The following is a 22,101-nucleotide window of genomic DNA, read 5'->3' on the forward strand; positions in this document are numbered from 1 at the left end:
ACTCTCATGACCTAATCACCTCTCAAATGCACCCCCTCCAAATACCATCACAGTGGGGATTAGGTTTTAACATAAGAATTTTGGACAGACACATTCAGTCAATAGTATGTATTTTATGTAAAACGTGTCTCCTACCTATAAATTCCTACTTTACCTCTTGAGGCCTGTGTTCCACTTTTTGACATGTGGCTTTAGAAAGACAAGAGTCAATCTGATTCTAAATAAACACTGTCCATATATTAGTTTAATTGAAAATTTTGTTCCAGTACTACGTGGTGAGAGGAAACATCACTAAAAGTGGTGAGAGCGAACATCTTTGTTTTGTTTTGTTACTGACCTTAGGGGAAAAGTTCTCAGTTTTTCACCACTGAGTATGATGTTAGATAGATAGATAGATAGATGATAGATAGACAGATAGATAGATAGATAGATACACACACACACACACACACACACACACACACACACACAAGCAGTGACCTTTATTATGTTGATGTATTTTCCCTATAAACCTACTTTGTTGAGTGTTTTTATCCTGACTGGATATTGCACTTTCCAAATGCTTTTTCTGCATCTATTGAGATGATCGTATGTTTTTTATCCTTTTTTTTTGTTGATGTGATATATCACATGATGGCTTTGAAAATACTGAACCACCCTTGCATCCCAGGAATAAATCCCACTTGATCGTGGTGAATGATTTTTTAATGTATTGTTGGATTCAGTTTGCTCTGCAGTTTTGATTTGTATCTCCCTGTTGATGAGTGATGTTGAGCATCTTTTGTGTCTGTTGGCCATCTGGATGTCTTCTTTGGAAAAATGTCTATTCATGTCTTCTGCCCATTTTTTAATTGGATTATTTGTTTCTTAGGGTTGAGTTTTATAACTTCTTTACATATTTTGGGCACAACAACAAACATCAAAGCGTTTCAGTCTTCAATACAGTTAATGGATCCATCCCTTCTTCTAAAAAGAGAGAAAGCACAAGGGACTCTGGTCAGTGGTGAGGAGCAGGGAGCAGGGAATGTAGGAACAGGGTATTCTGAAAATAAGAGCTGGCATTACGGAACCACCACTGCTGGTGGAATTTACAGTGGATTGGGGTACCAACAGCAGTAGCAGTCTGGTCCCTGAAAGAAACCACACATTAATGAGAACTGTCACAAGCCTCAACTTGTCTTGGATGAACCCCTCTCCTGGAGTCTTCACTTCCCTTAATTTTGATCAATGGCTCACAAAATAAACAATGATTCACTTCCACTTGATAATGGTGACAGAGTTGCCCTGCAGAGAACATCGGAGTATTAGTTATCAGCAATTCTGGTTTGAAAACCAAGGAGTTGTGAGTTCCCAACAGTGACTAATGTACCACAAAATTACGTTGGTGGGTCGCCTGTCTCAGAACCAGAGGTGAACCACTGTGAATCATGGGTACTAATAAGCAGCTGTACCTTGGCGACACTGAGACTTTGTTGCTCCTCATCCTGCAAAAAGCTGATAGCCAATTATAACTGGAGTGATTTAAGTGAAGACTGACAGCTATTCTGATATAATTATCAACTGAATAAAAAATTCCTAATTCCAATAGGCAGGTTTTGATGAAAGCACACACACAAAAACACTTTTTTAAAGGAGGATTTCTATGCCAGCAAAAGACATTATTGTAGCAGCTTTTTATTCTGAGACATTTGCATTGTGGCCACTTTATAAATATTTGCAGGATGAAGACAAATACTTCAAAGTATTCCACCAATGGTTCCTGGAAGATGAGGGGAAACAGCAAGAATGAAAATGTCTGGGCTTCCTTTTTTTTTTTTTTAAGATTTTGTTTATTTCAGAGAGATAGCGCACGCGCGCACGAGAGAGAGAGAGAGAGAGAGAGAGAGAGAGAGAGATCACAAGCAAGGGGGAGGGGTAAAGGGAGAAGCAGACTCCACCCTGAGCAGGGAGCCCAAAGCAGGACTTGATCTTAGGACCTGGGGATCATGATCTGACCCGAAGGCAGATGCTTAACCAACTGAGCCACCCAGGCACCCAACGTCTGGGCTTTCTAACAGATCAAGTTGTAGGATATCTGGAGTTTTGTTACTATAAAAGACTTGCATTTCTAGTCTACTAGAGATGGGGGGGGGTCCATGCGTCATGAGAAAAAATGAAGACAGGCGAGATTCTCACACTGCTGCAATGGGTCAAGTCACTATACTTGGTTAAATGCTGCCTTCTTTCCTCTAGAATTCATTGTTTCCAGTTTAATTTTGTGCATTTATACTATTATATGCAAACTCAAGGGAGTTTTCTGAAATCATTACCTACACTTTAGAAACTTAATAAGTAAGACTTAGGCCTATGGCTCATGGGAGTTCTCCATTCAACCAGCAGATTTAAGACTAAAGAGGAATAACTGTCCTACCAATTCTTTTTATACAGAAAAACCATACAGTCTTTCTAAGCCTTTATTGAAGGGCACTTTTCTTTCAAAAATTAATAAATCCAAGGATTACTCTTGGGCTCAATGTTGCTATTTCAGGTCTTAGCAACTGGAATAAAGCCCTATGAAAGAGAGGCACTATTAAGCAATTTAAGACCAGCTTATTTAATTCTTTTTCCTTAAACCTCACTTACCTTTAAGAAATAAGGAGACGATCCTAAGATAAAAACTTTCATGGTCAGTTGGGGCTGATATTGCATCACTGCAGTTATACAGCTCACAGTATTTTAATGGTCTTTATAGTTGGAGGGAAAGCATGTAATTTGGAACCAAAATGATTTTTTTAAAGTACTGAAAATAAATATTTCTAACATTTTTTCAGAAAAAATAACTCATAAGTATTATACATTTTCTTGTAAAGCATCAATTGATCACAAAGTCAAAATACTTTTAATTATCATTTTATCATTTTAATAAAGTTCTTATCTGAAGAATTTTTCAGAAATATTGTAGAGTATGCTAGATTTGAAGGTCCTCACCAAAGTAATTAATTCAACAAGAATGTACTTAATGCTTACTGTGTGTCACATACCGTGCTAGGTCCTAAGGAAAAGTAAGATGGATGTTATTCCTGTTCTCAAGAACTGTGATAGCTACAAAGAGCTTATCAAACTCAACACCCCAAAACACAAAAAATCCAGTCAAGAAATGGGCAAAAGACATGAACAGACATTTCTCCAAAGAAGACATGCAAATGGCCAACAGACACATGAAAAAATGTTCAACATCACTCAGCATCAGGGAAATACAAATCAAAACCACAATGAAATACCACCTCACATCTATCAGAATCGCTAAAATGAACAAAAACACAGGAAACAACAGATGTTGGTGAGGATGCAGAGAAAGGGGAACCCTCTTAACACTGTTGGTGGGAATGAGAACTGGTGTAGCCACTCTGGAAAATAGTATGGAGTTTCCCGAAAAGTGAGAACTACCCTGAGATCCAGCAAATGCACTACTAGGTATTTACCCAAAGGATACAAAAATACTGATTCGAAGGGATACATGCACCCCAATATTTATAGCAGCATTATCTACATAGCCAAACTATGGAGAGAGCACACATGTCCATCAACTGATGAATGAATAAAGAAGAAGTGGTATACATATAATGGAATATTACTCAGCCATCAAAAAGAATGAAATCTTGACATTTGCAATGATGTGGATAGAACTAGAGGGTATTATGCTAAGTGAAATAAGTTAGAGAAAGACAAATACCATGTGATTTGGCTCATATGTGGAATTTAAGAAACAAAACAGATGAACATGGGGGAAGGGAAAGAAAAATAAAATAAGATAAAAACAGAGAGGGAGGCAAACCATAAGAGACTCTTAACTATAGGGTACAGACAGGGTTACCGGAGGGGAGGTGGGTGGGGGGATGGGGTAACTGGGTGATGGGCATTAAGGAGGCCACTTGAGGTAAAGAGCACTGGGTGTTATATGCAACTGATGAATCACTAAATTCTACCCCTGAAACCAATAATACACTATATTTTGACTAAACTGAATTTAAATACAAAATAAAAAAGAACTGTGATATAGGCAGAAATATGTAGAGAACTTAATCATCATTCTTTTAAAAATTTTAAAGGCACGTACTGCATGGAGCACTGGGTGTTATATGAAAACAATGAATCATGGATCATGACATCAAAACTGATGATGTATTGTATGGTGACTAACATAATATAATAAAATAAAATTTAAAAAAAAGAAAAAAGAAAGGTATTTTATTCTTTATTTTTTTAATTTTTAAAAAAATATTTTATTTAGGGGCACCTGGGTGGCTCAGTTGGTTAAGCGACTGCCTTCAGCTCAGGTCATGATCTCAGGGTCCTGGGATCAAGCCCCGCATTGGGCTCCCTGCTGGGCAGGAAACCTGCTTCTCCCTCTGACCCTCCCCCTGCTTGTGTTCCCTCTCTAGCTGTCTCTCTGTGTCAAATAAATAAATAAAATCTTTAAAAAGATTTTATTTATTTATTTGAGAGACAGAGAGAGAGAGAGAGAGAGCACAAGAAGGGGGAGGAGGAAAGGAAGAGGGAGAAGCAGACTCCCCACTGAGCAGGGAGCCAGATGTGGGGCTCAATCCCAGGACTCTGAGATCATGACCTGAGCCAAAGGCAGATGCTTTAATCAACTGAGCCACCCAGTTTGCAAACTGGAGAGCTGTTGCTAAACCCCTTTTGACCGAACTTTCTCCTGATTCTTGGGTCTTTCTTATTACTTTTATATTTGATTGTTATTTGATGATTATCATGTTACTTTCCCAGGCCATGTATATTAAGATAATAATCATTTCTTGATTAGCCCTTGTCTGGCGAAAGCTAAACAGTTTTGTTAGACTTTGCTAATGACCATGATCTTCAAAACAGGACAAACAGCAGCAACCCCAGTTAAAGATTAAGATAATCATGATCAAGAGATGTCCACCCAAACCATTATAGCACTAGATAAAATAGCTTTTAAAATATAAAGATACTAATTACCCCAACAATAAAAAATAAAAGAAAATCCTCCCAAGGCATCAGAATGGAATGGAAGTGGACCGCTGTTCACCGAAGCTCACAGCAACGCATTACTAACATTTCGTTTTTCAGAGTTCTCCTAGAGCATCTAAGTAATCACAGACCACAGTGTTAACCAAATGTTTTGCCACTATAACACCTGTATTACCATTTTTCTAGCTTCTATCATCAGGTTTTCTTTTCTTTCTTTTTTTTTTTTTTGCCATTTACTGTCCAGTCCTTAAGATAAAAATTCCAGCCTTCTGTTATAGCAACACTTTGCTCCTAGGATCAATTTCCATATACTGCAGGATTGCAGTTTCAAAGAATCCCCACATCTCAGGGGCTTAACATTTGCAAAGGATTATTTCTCACTCACACTATATGACCACTGTGTTGTTAAGAATGCTTGGTTTATGCTTGGTTCTCTAAAGGATGCGGGCTCCCCCTAGATGTAAACAACAGTTGCTCCTGAGAAGAGAGCTCCCTTCAGTGCGCCTCTTTGGCAGTTAGATGCTACCTAGGGGTGCCTGGGTGGCTCAGTTAGTTAAGCATCTGACTTTTCACCTCAGGGTCATGGGTTCAAGCCTTGCATTGGGCTCCATGCTTAGCATGGAGCCTACTTAAATAAGGAAGAAGAAGGAGGAGGAGGGGAGGGGGAGGGGGAGGAGGGGAGGGGGAGAAGGAGAAGAAGAAGAAGAAGAAAAGGAGGAGGGGGAGGAGGAAAGCTTCTACCTCGACACGACAAACGCCACTTTCACTCACATATTAATTGGTCAAAGCAAGTCATGTGGTCAGAAGGGGCCAAAAAATGAAATCCTCCCCTGTGTCTGGAAGGCAGAGAAGTGGAGAATTTGTGAAGCCCCAATGAACACCAGATTTCCCAATCCCTCCTTCTGACAATTCCTCTACTAATCACAGAAGAGTGTCTCCCTTATTTTTTTTTAAAGCAAAGCGAAAATGGGAAATATTAGCTTAAGATGCTTCCCATCAAAAGCACACAAACTGTGTCACTAGAGAATAAATAAAATGGGGAAATAGAAGCTAATATAAACATCATATTACTTGATATTAATATTTTTAATTTTTTTTATTGAGTATAGTTCATACACAATGTTACATTGGTTTCAGGTGCATATTACTCGTTTTTTATTTCTTTGTTTATGTATATATTTGCTTCAGATACAAGTGAGGGGAAATGTTTTTCATAGACCCTCTGGAAAACAGAAACAGTATATGGAATTAACCTAGGATTTAAATTCTTAGATGTCTGTTCTTTTTAATTATCAAAAGGGCTGGGAAAGTGATTTTGGAAGGGAAGTTCTATAAATATTCTTCCCTCTCCATTTAGTATTTTCATTTTTTTGAAGATTTTGCTTATTTATTTATTTGAGAGAAAAGAGACAGATAGTGACAGAGAGCAGGAACAGGGAGGAGAGGGAGAAGCAGGCTCCCTGCTGAGCCGGGAGCCCGATGCGGGGCTCGATCCCAGGACCCCGGGATCATGACCTGAGCCGAAGGCAGACGCTCAACTGACTGAGCCACCCAGGCGCCCCATTTAGTATTTTCATATACAAAGACAATATAGTCTCACCCCAGCATAAAAAGCCCATGTGTTACAGCAGCTTCATTTGCACAATTACAGGAAGAAATAGGAACCATTTTCTTCACTGTAGAGATATCTATCACTAGGAATCAAGGAAGAACTAAGCCACACAATTGCAAAGGAAATCGTTTCTGACAGACATTTGTGAGTTAAAGTAGCTACATGTAGGTAAAATGTGAGTTTACTAGAACAAAATTGCATGTTGTACTGATGAAACTGCTGCACATAATCACACTGCAACTTAAGAAAGCTTTCCTTTGTAAAATTTCTTCTCCAGCATGGGTTTTTCACACTAATCTCTCTTTCCTTAACTGGGGCAAAACCAAAAGAAAACACCTCTTTTTTGAGTGGGTAACACAAGAACGTGTAAATACTATCTTTTGTTTCATTTGAAACCTTGCCAATGATTTCTGTATGTTATCTCCTAGAGCTAAGAAAACAAATGCCCTTCATACTTGTTAAATCTCTTTTATCCAAAAAGTATGAACAAAACAGAAGATTGCGTTGCTTCCCACATAATTTCCATATTCAACTTTTTGCATCAGATTTTCCTTTTTTAAAAAACCATGAAAACTGTTGACAAGATAATCTAACTGTATAGAAATGGATAAAATAGGAAAAATATTTTTAGAGTAGCATTTGAATTTTCCTCTAGTTATTTTATGTTCTCTATGATTTGAAATACTACTTTTGAAATATACAATGAAAAGCCACCTCCCAAATATATTATTAATAATCGACAATTTCACAAAATTATCTACAAGACTACAAGAGTAAGTGTGAATTTATTGAATTGAATCGCTCTACATTCAAGAGTATTATCTATTTGGGCGCCTGGGTGGCTCAGTTGGTTAAGCGACTGCCTTCGGCTCAGGTTATGATCCTGGAGTCCCAGGATCAAGTCCCGCATGGGGCTCCCTGCTCGGCGAGGGGCCTGCTTCTCCCTCTAACCCTCCCCGCTCTCATGTATTCTCTCTCTTTCTCTCATTCTCACTCTCTCAAAATAAATAAATAAATCTTTAAAAAAAAAGAGTGTTATCTATTTGACAGTGACAAATTATTTTTATAATATTTAAAATATGCTTTAGGTTATTGATTGGAGCTATGTTATCATGTAGGTCAAAAATAAACCCATCTGTATAAAAGAGATGGTAACATATAGATCTGAGTAATAATGTTCAAGGAAAACATACTAAGATGCGTAAGGAAAAATTCAGTATGGATCCCTTTCCTCTGAAATAGCAATTGCAATTAAAAGTAACTAATGACAAAAATCAGAGGGGCCTTCAGATTACTATATGCATGGCTCTTTTGCAAATAGTATACATGTGACCTGAGTAACTGGCCACATTGAACAATAATCAGCAGGCTGCCTTTGAAGATGCATTAAATAATATAAAATTTATGTAATCATAGTAAATTAATATTGTTTTAAGATAGTCCATAAACGCTTTTAATATTAGCCTCTAGCTTTTTTTTAAATTATGATTCCTAAAACCTCTGTAGAGAATTCTGTAGGGTGGAATGACTCCCCAGAATCTTGTATTCTTAATATAGCACCATTACCTAAAAAGGGATTAAGGATAATCATTTGGAAATTTGCACACTGATATATCCTTTGTTCTCCTAGAAGTAGTCTAGTGTAATGACTAAACACTGGGTTTCTAGAGTCAGAGACCTATGCTCACAATAATAGTGCCTACATTGTAGGGTTGTCAGGATTAAATAAGTAAATAAATAGAATGTTAAATACTTAGCATAGCGCCTGGAGCAAAACATACCCTCAAAAAATATTTTCTAGATATTTATTGTATATTATTCAGACAAACTACATGGGGAGCTGACATGCAGGAAAAAAAAAATAAAGGTTAAATGTACCATAAAAATAGGCCACACTTGACTCATAGAGACAAGATAAACATCCACAAAATCATATTCATTTTTACAACACTATTTGAAATCTACTTTTGTTTACCTTCTAAGAATTGAGTTCAAAATGCCATATATCTCTACCAACATTTAATTACAGTGTTAAAGCACAAAGATAGCTTATAGTGTATATTTTGCCCCCTGATTTTTGTAGCTTGTACAGGAAAAAAGAAACCAACCCCCAGAACTGAATCCAAGAACACACAAAATTTTTTTTCTATCATTTCAAAAGGCAGGGGAGCAGGATGGGATGTACCCAGCACAAGTTATCATCAACCCCAGCACCTCTGGGTGTTAGTGCATGCACATTTTCATATATCTGGTTGACTCTGTGGTTGGGCAGTGTCACACAGCCAGGCAGAAGTGCCCTTCTTGCTGGCTCTTTATTCCTATCTTTTCTGTCTAAACTTGTTCAAATACAGGGCACCTGGGTGGCTCAGTCGTTAAGCGTCTGCCTTCGGCTCAGGTCATGATCCCCGGGTCCTGGGATTGAGCCCCGCATTGGGCTCCCTGCTCGGCGGGAAGCCTGTTTCTCCCTCTCCCACTCCCCGTGCTTATGTTTCCTCTCTTGCTGTGTCTCTCTCTGTCAAATAAATAAATAAAATCTTTTAAACTTGTTCAAATACACAAAAATACTGGTGACTCGATAAAGTTCTATGAGACATGGATTATTTTTTAATTGCAATGATTGCGTTGGAGAGCTAAGGGAAATCACTAAAGAAGAAATGCCAATGAGCCAGATGCAATTTGTAAACAGGTTTCCTCTCTGTATAACTTCTTCAAGGCAAAATTATATCCTGTCAAATATACTGGAAATTTAGATTTTATTGGAGACATTTTTATAGCAGATTTCATTGATGAAAATTATAGCTTGTTTTTGCTGAATCAAAAACCTTCTTACCTTGGGTAAAATATGTATTACTATATTAGCAAATATATCTCTTGTAAATGTGTATATGCAACAATGTGTAAGCAGAAAGTAATTCATAAAATAATTAGGGTAATGATTTTAATCATCTTAATGAAACACAGTATTCACTGGAAATGCCTCTCTACATAGAATTCTATGTATCTTAAAAAAAAAAACTACATCCAACTCAAGTCCTTTGTGAATGATGCAAGGCAAAAATCAATAAATGAAATAATCTCTTACCAGAATAAAATGATCCTAACATTTCCTTTCTTCCAGAAAGCTCTTGCAGATTTTCCCCAATCAGGATAGGGTTTGTCCTGAAGCATCATATCAGTGACCTGAAGCAACAAAAGGAACTTACTTAGACTTTCAGAAATCTTACATTTAGGTTTAAATATTTATATAATTTGCACTTTATCGAGAATAAAATATGTACGTATTAATGCTAGAATATATGCAGAGATAAAATTAAGAAGAATATACTTCTTTCAATTAAAAATTTTAGTAGTTCATTTGACTTTACACAATGAATGAGCTTATTTAGGGTTGTTCAACATGTCAACTACTGAGATTTTTTTTTTTAAAACATCAGTCAAGATTACCTTATATAAGAAGGCCTCTTTAAGGTACTATTAACCTCCTCATAGAAACAAAACATACATAATAAATAAAATACCATAGTTATTGGTGTTTATTGTCTAAATCAGAAACTCCAAAATCCAAATATTTCTTTCTCTGTCTAGATTTTTACCTAAATCACTAGTCAAAATATTACCTTCCCTTCTCTCCATTTTTTCTTTCTATGATGTGTGAGGTATGGGACTTGACCCAGTTTTATAGAATATTTATTTTAATAGCCTACATTCTCCCACCTCCATGTCATTTGCAGTTCTATGTCTTCTTCCAAAAATATTCTACCTCTCTTTCTCACGTGCACAGATTCTGCCCACCTTCTGCGGTCTAAGCAAAGTCACATCACCATCACACACTGTGACGTCTTTGCTATCCCCCTCAACCATGAGCTCTGGATCCATCCTTCTTAGGTGGCTCACTGCTTTCCACTTTCTATTTTACCTACTGGGTACATTTGTTCTCTCTCCACTAGGCTTTAAAATCCTTGAAGGTAAAGATTTGTCCCTATATCCCTTTCAGTGCCTAAGGTTCTTTTATATAAAAGACTTCAAAATATTTGCTTAAAGAAGAAATGACAAAATGGTTTTATATAAATCACTTAAATGATTGTTTTTAAAAATGCATAAACAAAATAAATTGCTCATTGGCCACATCCCGTATTAACAGTTTCAGAAAATGTCCAAAGTATCATAAATAGGTAACCTATTATAAAAGCATTTTTAAAAGTCTGATGGGATGGGGAATGAATTTCCTTCTTTCTTCTAATAAAGGAAAACGTATTTGTATATGTGTACACACACTCATACACAAACTCTTTCCTTTTTCCAGAAAATCTACCTTCTCTTCAAGAGAAGAAAATATTATTTCATTAATTGGCTTTGCATTTAATAATGTTCACATTCAAACAAACAAGGCCAATTCAAAATTAAGAAAATTTATACAGAATGAGATATATTGAATTGAGTAAGGAAGAATTTTCATCATCCATTAAAATATACTGCTCTCTTGCTCTTAAGGTGTTAATATCGCACTTAAGTATAACTTCCAACAATGGCCTGACTTGGAATGGGTGAGATTTAATCATTTATGATGAAAGATTTTTATTCAGTGGGGAGTCTTTCTGGATCAATGACCCCTTCAATCGTACTGGACTTTCTGTGGAAGGCACATCAATTCTCAAGCAAACCCATCCTGTTGTGTTACACTGCAGCCCAGAATTGTCTCTGGAAACATGCCAGGGCTTCACATGCTCATTCAAAATGCAAACTGAGCAGAGGTTAAAGAGCCCAGTCTCCAGGAAATACTCACTCTTAATTCTTCTTTATATTCTTTCCCAACATAATGTCTTAGACTAGAACTCCCAAGTTTCTCTTGGTTGATGAGAACCGAAGGAAGTTCATTGCTCTTCACTGAGTAACACTGCGGGTTTATACCAGCTCTAACATAGGGCTTACAATAATTTTGTGTGATGTGGCTTTGAATTTCAAATTCAACAAATGTCATAAATGGTTTTAATACAAACTCTCAGTTAATTTCTTGAAATTGTTAATTACATTGATAATTGTGAGTACAATTAACATTAAAAATTCAAAAGGGAAAAACATCGATTTCACTGATTTTTAGGAAGAAATTCATTTATGATTTTCTCATCTATTTTCTACTTCACAATTTAAAATTGCAAGTGTTTATTTTCTCACTCTAATGCCCATGCATTGTATCTCTGATCAAAGAAAATCCATATTTGTCAGAATTAACAAAGGGAAGATGATACAATAAAATTTAAGCATGAATCAAGTGAGTTACATTGTTACTAAAAAGTGAATAAAGGCAAAAGTAGAAAAATTTAAATTCCATATATTCTTGGGCATAAAAAGTGTTTTATATCACACCTTCCCTTGAGGAAGGAATTGTTATTCTTCCAAACAACAATTTAATCCACTACTCCTTTGTAACTTTCTTGAATAGCCACTCTTGTGTCAAATTTTATTTTTATGAAACCTCAAGGTTAAGTAAATAAATACTTAAATAAATATTTCATGTTTTACCAGCTTCCTAAAAGATTTAATTAATTCTGTTCAGCAATATTTACCCGGTTCCAGAAACAGTCTACATGGTAATAAATATTTCCAAGGAACAGAATGATTACGGGGTGGATTTTATTCAATTTTCAATGTTTTCCCCAGGGCACTTTCTGGGAAATACTTATTATATTTTCTAGAAGAAGGCAATCTGTTGCTGTATGACCAATTATTAAAGCAGCATGTTTTGTAGAAATGACATTCAAGGATATAGGATTTTCTCAGGAAAATGGCAAGATGAGGCAAAAAAAAAAATGCACATTTTTTTTCCTGATGCCAGACAGCTGATCCTTTTCACCCCCAGCTCCAACTCTTTATTTTAAGTCATATCAACAGATCAATGTCAGGTCACTTGCAGCTAAATTGGCAGGAACAGAGACAGTCATTAAAGGGATGCATTCAATAAAGAAAAATCCAATTACCTTCCACATTAGAGAAATCAAATTCATTTCTGGTGTTGGTCAAGGACAGTCTTTGTGGGAAAAGATGCAGGAAAGGCAGGACTAAAGACCATGCACAAAGGTTGCTGTGTAGCATAAATACAATACGAAACTTGTTGATGCTTCTCCCACAGGGAGATTATTAGAATTCAAAATCGCAGGTCTTTCCTTCTAAGCTGGGAGAAATTTAACTCTTTGAGTGCCACAGTCCTTGCCTTTCCCTTTCCTCCCTAGGAGGTCTTTGCACAAAACTCTGAACTTCATTACAGCCTATCACATTATGCCTTGTCAGGTAGTCTTTCTCAGTAAAATATAAGCTATTCTAGGGCATGGGTATTGTGCAATCTGAGCGAGAACATGAATGTTGAGATTTAAAAGTCAGTAAGTGATTGTAAAAGCAATTTATCTCTACAAGAATCTAAGTGGAAACTTTGCTCTCCCGTGAGCTGAGCTGATGTGACATGGGGGCAAAAAAGGCAGCACAAAAGCAGCCGTGACAACAGTAATATCTTACATTTGTTGGAGAACTTCATGGATTACAAAGCTCCTGGAGATACTTTTTTAAACAATTGTCATAGCAACTTTATAAAGTGAGTCATTATTTTCCACCGTCCACCAATGGAGAAAGAGAAATCAGCAAGATGAAATAACCCATCAGGGTCACACACCTAATGGACTGTTCCAGGCACCAGCTCTGGAGTCAGGCTGCCTGGCTGACTTCCGAGTTTTGGCTTTTACTAATTTTCCATTTGGCACAAAATAATTAACCTCTCTGTACCTCAGTTTCTTATCCATCATGTATGGACACACAATAGATATGAGCAGGTGTTCTAAGAATAATTGGTGCTTTGTTATTCACTAGAAGTACCTAATCATTTCGCTTCATATGACTGTGTTAAATAATTGGATTTATAGTCAAGAGGGCCATCAGTCTCATCTCTTCCATAAAGAAAGGCTATCATATATTGAACTATTAGAAAATGATAAAGAAATAGCATAATGTTAAAATATGTCACAGCCTAAAATGGCTGTGAAAAGTCAAACCTACTGCCAAAGGTTGCAATAATCTGAGAAGGTTTCATAGAGGATGCATGTAACATAACTGAGCACTGATTTGCATCCTGTATCATTCTCCAGTTTTGCCCGTTTTATATTCTTAGCTTGATTATAAACTACTCACGGGTACTACATACTGTACTATAGTCTTATTTGATATAGTTTTATGTTAAGCATGTGAGGTTAATGAAAAATATTGATTTAATAGAGAGAAAAGGTCATAATATAAAAACAATGACTATGGCTACATGGTGCCACTCTTGAGATCGCTGTTATGTAGCAGACCATCATTTAAGAGAAATAAGCGCTATTCTCTTAATACACAAGCATACACATTAAGAATATTGATGAGCAAACACATACATATAATTTTGCATGTTATTTTGCAACTTCTTTCTATTTAACAATATATCTTGAACATCATCATATATCAGTACAGATACAGCTATTTAGTTTCCTCTTAAGTAAGGTTTCAAGTGTACAGAGCCAGAGTTAATCTCTGGAAAATTCTTCTAAATCCTTCAGGTCACATATGCAAGAAGCTTGACAGAAGTTTTCTTAAATTTTAAGACAACGCTGAAATTTTTCATAAAATTGCAAGTAAGTTTTAAAGATGAAAGAAAGCTTCCTAGACTATCATTAATAAAAAAATAAATTTTAATTTAAAATAAGTAAATCATTTTTTTTCTTCTCTCACCATACATTTACTATTTGCATTCCACTGAAATATAAAATGTTTCTATATTGTTCTAATTACCTTTATAATTAAACTTCACTTGATGTATGTATTACTTATTTAGATTTTTATTCACAAATGACCATTGACCAAATTATTTAATTTTTACTTCTTCTCCCTCTGCCTTCTTTCCCTACTCACCTTATTATACTTACGTTATTGTACCCATTAACTTTTTGACTCTTTGAATATCTCATTTCCCTATTTTATTCATCATCTTTAAATGGTATCTTCTTCCCTCATCTATAAAAGATGAGGAAATCAGAATACTATACTTTCTCAGACTATACATCACTTCTGCATTGTTAGGGTCTGTGAATACTCCTATATTCTGGTTTATAATTGGAAACTAGGCATTTCTTTTAACCCTAGTCCTACAATTATACTGACTCAGTGATCTTTTCCAGTACTTCTGCTGGAGTTTTTCCACTGCTTCCAATGCTTGTACTTTGTTCTACAACATATTCTTCGGGAAGGGGTCATGAGAACAATGTAGGTTCCAACCAATTGTTTAATTTCTTATATTTGACTAATAATTAGGCTGAGTGTAAAATTACTGAATCACTATTTTTTAACCTAGAATTAAAGGCATGGCTTCACTTTAATACTGCTGAGGCATGCCATGAAGAAATCCGGGGAAAAAAAAAAGTAAAAACTGGATTTTTTTTTCCATCTTTACAGGTGAATTGGTTTTCCTTGCTTAGATGCCCAGTTTTCCTTTTTCTATCTTGAGTATAATTATTTTGCTGTTTATTGATTGTTGTCTGTCACCTTTCCAGGCACAATTGGCTCTTTCAGTCTAAAGATTCAAGTCTTTCTTTACTCTGTTAAGTCTTTTAAGAATCATTAACTATTATTTTTCCTTTCCATTATTTTAGTTCTATTCTTTAGAGAAACAATTCTGCAGATACTGGTTTTCTCTGTCTTCCCTTTCTAGCTTTTAATTTCACTCACTCAGTCATGTCCCCTACTGTGAATTTGGGTGTGTCAATTAATGTTTGCAGAAAGTCCAATTTGACCTTTATTTCTCTAATTTTCTTTCTTCTGCATTTCTTTCCTGAGCCTACCATCTCATTTCATCTTCTATTGTCTCACAGCATCTTCCCTGAAAGAGAAATCTCTGTATTATTGCTTTGAAAACTTATAAAGACAATGACTTCACTAATTTTTTTAATTCATTGGGGTTTTTTTTTACATCATAATTTTCCTCTGGTTCATAGTATCATTTTTCTGGTGAAGGGTTCTTCAGCTGCTACTGGACTTACTTGTTATTTTCTTCCTCTATTATTCTTAGAGACAAAATTCTCATGCTGTTTCCTCTGGAACTGATTGCCATGTGAATGATGTGAATTCTTTTTTGGACTAGCATTCTGCAAGAGGTTCATGTTGGGGGTAGGGGCAGGGTCCATCTCAGTCATCACTCCCCATCTCTATTGCTCCAGGCCTCTGCCTTGGAGAACTGTCCTTTGCCATCTTTGCCTGAGATCAGTAGTCACCGAATCTCCTCTTAGCATTGTCTTAAAACGTAGTTGACAGACCCTACATTTGGCAATCCTTAATCACAGATTGTTCTTCAGAGTTAAAGATATGATTTACTCTTATATGAGATAAAGTTAGCATCTCTGTTTCTTGTACTCCATGTTGTTTTGGTTGGTTGCCAAAATCTTCCTACTTTAAAATGAAAATTCTATATTGCTATTTGAAGTGGTTATTAAATGACTTATTTATATGACACATATTTTTGGCAATTCTGAGGCCATATCATCAAAAATAATTACTACATCTGTGATATTGTCTCTTTTTTTAAATAGTACCTATCGGATGACCTAATAACATTTAAAATCAGTTTGTAATTAACCTTGTTTTAGATCATCTTTCCCAAATACAACTTTGTTAAAAATAAAATAACTAAACATAATATGAAATTTGCAGGAATTTGAACATAAGGCAGTTTCAGATTTTCTGAGAGAGGATTTGAAGAAAAGCTTTGCTTTACATTCATCATATGTCATAATATAAAATTTAATTAGGGTATCTGGCTACCCATATTTAGTATATAAGTGAGATGTGAAAGGTATTTAGCCAATGGAATGCTAAGCATTCTATACAGGTATTTAGTAGGTAGAATTTTCAGCTCTTAAAAATAATAGGCATAATCGTTTTCCAATTTGATGATGTCTCCTATCTCATGAAAATTATAGCAAAATATGCCATCAGCAACAGATGATTTTCATGCATTTCTATAATTACTTTTTAAATACTTGGATAAAGGTCCTTGTATAATTGTTATCATGACCAAGATATTTTTGTTTCTTTTTTAGTTCATTGTCCACTTAAGAAAGTTAATTGAGGGGCACCTGGGTGGCTCAGTTGATTAAGCATCTGCTTTCTGCTCAGGTCATGATCCCAGGGTCCTGGGATCGAGCCCCGTGCCGGGCTCCCTGCCGAGCGGGGAGTCTGCTTCTCCTCTGCTGCTGCCCCTGCTTGTGCTCTCTCTCTTGCTCTCTCCTTCAAATAAATAAATAAAATACTTTTTACAAAAGAAAAAGAAAAGAAAGTTAATTGAAACTATTAGTGACACATTGCCCCTCACTGCATTATTCTTTCCCTCACTTTGTTGATGCCACTTTTATGTGAATTTCATTGAGACATATATAGGTACATGCCAGAAAAATTATTTAGATAGAATTATTAGCCAGTACTGGGCACTTACAAAGTACAAACAAGCAATTAACACCAAGTTTTCAATACTAACCAAACCCATATTCTGACACGTGCTTTGAAATTCCCTAGGGGGAGTTCATTCAGGGACAGGGTAGAAAATTACAAAGTTCTTTTAATTTGTAACAGCAGGATTTATGTTTGAAGACTTTTGCTTCCCCCCAAAATTATGGTTCAGAATATATTCATCTACCAATAGCAAAAGCCAACATCAAAATGAGTGCATCTTTACATACCCAGTCCAAGAAGAGAGACTGTTTATCATTATGAAGAATATGAGCACTGATAAGAGTTATGAGCCACTGGTCACAAACCAATGACACAAGAAAATGTCAACACTTAAACAGGGGAGGAGGAGAAGACAGTGATTAGGGCTCCAGTGTTTCTTCCAATTGCTCATTTTACTTCTTTGCTTCTAAGCAGATTAATAAAAAGTCCTTATCCACACTGCAGCTCTATATCCCAAATGCCTCCCAACATTATCATAACTGTAGTAAGTCTGACTTCATTCTCTTTTGGTTTTAGGGTTCTTTTCTTTTTTTCTTTTTAAATTTGTTTTCTTCTTAAATGAAGTATAGTTGACATATAATATTAGTTCCAGGTATACAATATAGTGATTTGACAAGCATATCATTACAAAATGTTCTCAACAAAAAGTGTAGTTACCATGTATCACCATGCAAAGTTATTACAATATTGACTATATTCCCTAAACTGTACTTTTCATTCCCATGACCTTTTTATAACTAAAAGTCTGTACTTATTAATCTCTTCACTTATTTTGCCTATCCCTCCCTCCTCTCTCCCCTCTGGCAGCCACTAGTTTGTTCTCTATTTATGAGGCTCCATTTTTTTTTAAATTTTTAACTGCTGACAACTTTTAAGCCTCACTGCCCTCTCTTCCGCTCTTCCCCCACACCTGAGGAAACTGGTAAGAAAATCCTGGTGCTCCTTCCTTTGCACCAGCAGGAAGTTCAAACCCTGTGCAGGAACCCTCACCCTGGTCCCACCCCATATCCACCATAAAAACCCCAAGCCAGTCTCTTTACCTGACCCTCTCAAGCATTTCTGGATCTCCCTGAGAGCCACCATGCTCTCCCCAGAACCTTCCCTATGTGAGGAATAAACCTTTTCATATCTTCTTGGTGCAAATGGGACACCTTCATTCTCAATATCTAAACAAATTTGGGATGGATGATCCATCCTATTTTTTCAGAATGGTCACACAGTAACAAACCCAACATATGGTCATAATAAGCAAACCTTCTTGTGATTTTTGTTACTCATATCTTATTTGGGATCCTACCTTTTTCTTATAGAATCTTGGCATCTTCTAATGCAAATATGTTCTATTGCCAAACAGCAGTGCAAAAGGTCTGCTGGGATTGAGGAATTGAGAGATTCCTAAGAGACTGTGTCAAGGAAACTTCCCTGTATTCCTGAAACTTAAGCTCCACGCATCAAAGGCCTGATATTATGTAAGGACAGAGGCTGATACTGTAAAAACTCTTCATATAGAATAGGAAAAATTAAAGATCCCATGTTTAGCAACTATACCCTGAACATAAAGTGAGATTCTATAAAAGCTAGAAGATCTAGCTAAAATAGCCCTGCTAATTCACTTACTCCGAGTATAAGCTCCATGATGGTAGGCACCTTATCCATTCTGTTCACACTCTGTCCCCATCATTTAGCATTATATCTAATACTGCAAGCTCTTGGTAAACATTTACTGAATGGGTGGATGACTAAAAGGATAAATGGATGAATGAATGAACAAAAGAGAATTAAGAGGAGCACAGAATACAGAACAGACCAGTGGGGAAGGTTAGGATAAATAGCACACTCCAAGTAGCTCCTTCCTCATTCTGCATTTAAAGCTTCTCTAGCAATTAGTGCTGATGATGATGCTAACAGATATGGTGGTGGTAGTGGTGACAGGATGAGGAGGAGGTGGAGGAGGAATACATGAATGGTAGAGTATTCCTGCTCCTCCAAACCCCACCCCTTCATTGCCTGGAAAGGTAGGAAGACACAGGACATGTGTAGTTAAGATTCTAAAAAGAGGCAGAGATGGTCTTTGTCAACTCCTGGAAGAATAAAGAAGTCAAATATGATTTCAAACAAGAGGGATATTAAGCCTAAGATGCATAGTTACTCATATTATCCATGTGTACAATATATCTGCTTTATTGTAAATGTATTTATAGATGAACCAAATAAGGACACATATGAATCACATATTTTAAAGAATAGAAAGTAGTACACTTCCATATGCCTTATTTTTGTGTTGAACAACTCTGGAGGAGGATGGTGTACGGCAGCCTCAGGAGTTGGACAGTGCCCAGGCTGTGAACCCTTATGCATCGGTAACTCTGCATCCCTTGGAGCATAGCATTATTTTCTTATCCTCCGTCCTAGGTCAGTCTAGGCAAAAACAAATCTAAATTGCATTTCTTTCCCACTAGGGAAAGTCCCTCTAGTACTCTAGAGGGCAATGCATGTAGTTTGTTCCCTTTTGTTAACCCCCAGCCCCCAACACACACTCCACCACATGTGCAGGCATGCATATACAATCAGTCTTACACAATAGCACTTACCACTGAGACAAAGAAAGACCCAAGGTCCAACCAGAAAGGATTATGCGTACTCACTGAGGAACATTAGCTTAGTATACAATTAAGTAAATGGAAACCATGGAGGAACGTTTTCTAAATTACTTAGATATGCTTTGAATGAATTGCTACAAGAAGTATCTGAAAATCACTGGCAAACTTCTACTGGTGAACATTAAACCTGGAATGTATTCTACACCTTTTCAGAAGCACAACCAGGGTTTCATAAAGCATGAATATTAATGCACCTGCTTATTATCTCCAATGATAGCCTGCACTGCCTTTGTGATGTATTGCACCTCATTGCTGGATCCCTACTGATTTACAATGAGTCATGGACTGTTTTATTATTAAGTAAGGAAATTGGGCATGTCTCAGATACAGAAGCATTTAGAAAAAGATACCTGAATCACCTGAATACAGAAATATACACAATCAAAAAGTACCTTCCCAGGCAAGGTCTGCAGAGCTTCAAATAGTGTGTTAACAAATGCAAAATAACTACAACATACCCCAGTACAATTTGCTTTCCACCACATTAAATTATAATTTAGAATAAATAGAAAGAATGAGATTACTGATTTTGCTGAGCAAAAAGCCAGCAGAAAAATATTTACACCATCTTCTGACATGGTATTCTTTATGGGTGCCCAAATTACCAAATGACAGTAGCCCAGTATTACACTGCTGAACATTTGTTTTTGGCATCTGGCTTGAAAGAATGAATAGTCTTCAGCATGCGTACCTTCTCTGTCTTCTTAACATAAATAAGTGATTGGTACTAGAGAAATCAATCATAAAAATGTACCATAATATGAAGGCTTTGTGACAGTATGTATGAATGGAGAACCAATAGGGAGGTATATAAAGGATGTCTTTAGAAAAGTGATTAAAAGAACGATTATCCACCAAGGAGCCCTTGGAACACAGAAAGAGCAAATGTCTCCTCAAAAGGAAACTCAATCTCATTTTAAGGATCCCAACATTCCAGTTCTCTGAATGAAATGCCTACTACATGCTTGTCTTAATGACAGTCAAAAGAGTTGGCTCAGTCTCCCAGACTCCGCATCACTATGTAGCCCACCATACTGCTTGTATAATACCATTTCTCAAAATGTTTCAGACAACTCTATAGGGTAACAAAGACAAAGTTATATAGGCCAGTGGAATGAAAAGAAGTTCAGCTGGGCTGCCATTCCTACTTGTTAGTAAGTCCAAGAAAAGGCTGAGAGTCATCCATCTGACATAACCAACTGTGTTCCGTTTTCAGAATTTGAGCGATTATAAAGTAAGGCAACCACCAAGTAACATGGCTTTTAAGTTTAAGCAAGTGTTACTCTATGTTATACTGTTGCCTGAAGACATATAATTATAATGTTATGCACTGAATATTTGGGTGACATAATAACAAGCTTAGAAATTTGAAAGCAATAACCTGAATGTGTATCTTTGCAATAAGAAATCCTACGTATCAGCAGTGTCTAAAAATAAAACTTCATGGGGCACCTGGGTGGCTCAGTCATTAAGCATCTGCCTTAGGCTTAGGTCATGATCCCAGTGTCCTGGGATTGAGCCCCGAACTGGGCTCCCTGCTCCGCAGGAAGCCTGCTTCTCCCTCTCCCACTCCCCCTGCTTGTGTTCCCGCTCTCGCTGTGTCTCTCTCTGTCAAATAAATAAGTGAAATCTTTAAAAAAAATAAAAAACAAAAATAAAGCTTCATATTTTCATCTCAAATACAAATAAAATATTGATTTTAGAGCATACATGTGCTTTAAAAATTAAACCTAGTGCATTTTAATCAAACTTTTCTGTTGTTTGTTAATATATCAGATGTAGCTACATATTCACTAAAATTATTTAAGATGTTATATATATATGTCAAATAGTACATAATGTATATGTAAGGAATAAAGAAAAATAAATTGTAGAGCAGGTTCCCAATACCTACCTTGGAAAAAAAGCAGAACAAAGCAAAGGCTTTTAAGCCCTCTGTTACTTGTCTGCAGTCAAATTACCCCATCAATCCCTACGAGTGGTAACAACAATTCTAAATCTTGTATTTAGAATTCCCATTCCCTTGTTTTTCTTTTGGTTACATCTGGATGTAACCATAAGTACAATAAAATGTTGATTAGCTATATATATATATATATATATATATATATGCACATTATATATATATATATATACATATATAAATCGGCAAAAAGAAGTCAAACTCTCACTCTTTGCAGATGTTATGATAATTTATGTGGAAAACCCAAAAGACTCCACCCCAAAACTGCTAGAACTCAGTAAAGTGGCAGGATATAAAATCAATGCACAGAAATCAGTGGCATTCCTATACACCAACAACAAGACAGAAGAGAAATT

The 22,101-nt window shown here is 36.3% G+C and overlaps 1 protein-coding gene across 6 annotated transcripts in view; it reads right to left on the reverse strand.

Moving 5' to 3' along the window:
• TMEM117 (transmembrane protein 117) overlaps positions 1 to 22,101 on the reverse strand; it is a 472,857-nt gene that overhangs the window by 152,270 nt on the left and 298,486 nt on the right. For all 6 annotated transcript variants that reach the window (XM_027595076.1, XM_027595072.1, XM_027595073.1 and 3 more), the window contains one exon: positions 9,690 to 9,787. In XM_027595076.1, coding sequence (XP_027450877.1) covers positions 9,690 to 9,787 — 98 coding nt within the window. The remainder of the gene's footprint in view (positions 1 to 9,689; positions 9,788 to 22,101) is intronic.

The sequence above is a fragment of the Zalophus californianus genome, chromosome 9, assembly GCF_009762305.2.
Source record: "Zalophus californianus isolate mZalCal1 chromosome 9, mZalCal1.pri.v2, whole genome shotgun sequence".
Classification (NCBI taxonomy): Eukaryota; Metazoa; Chordata; class Mammalia; order Carnivora; family Otariidae; genus Zalophus; species Zalophus californianus.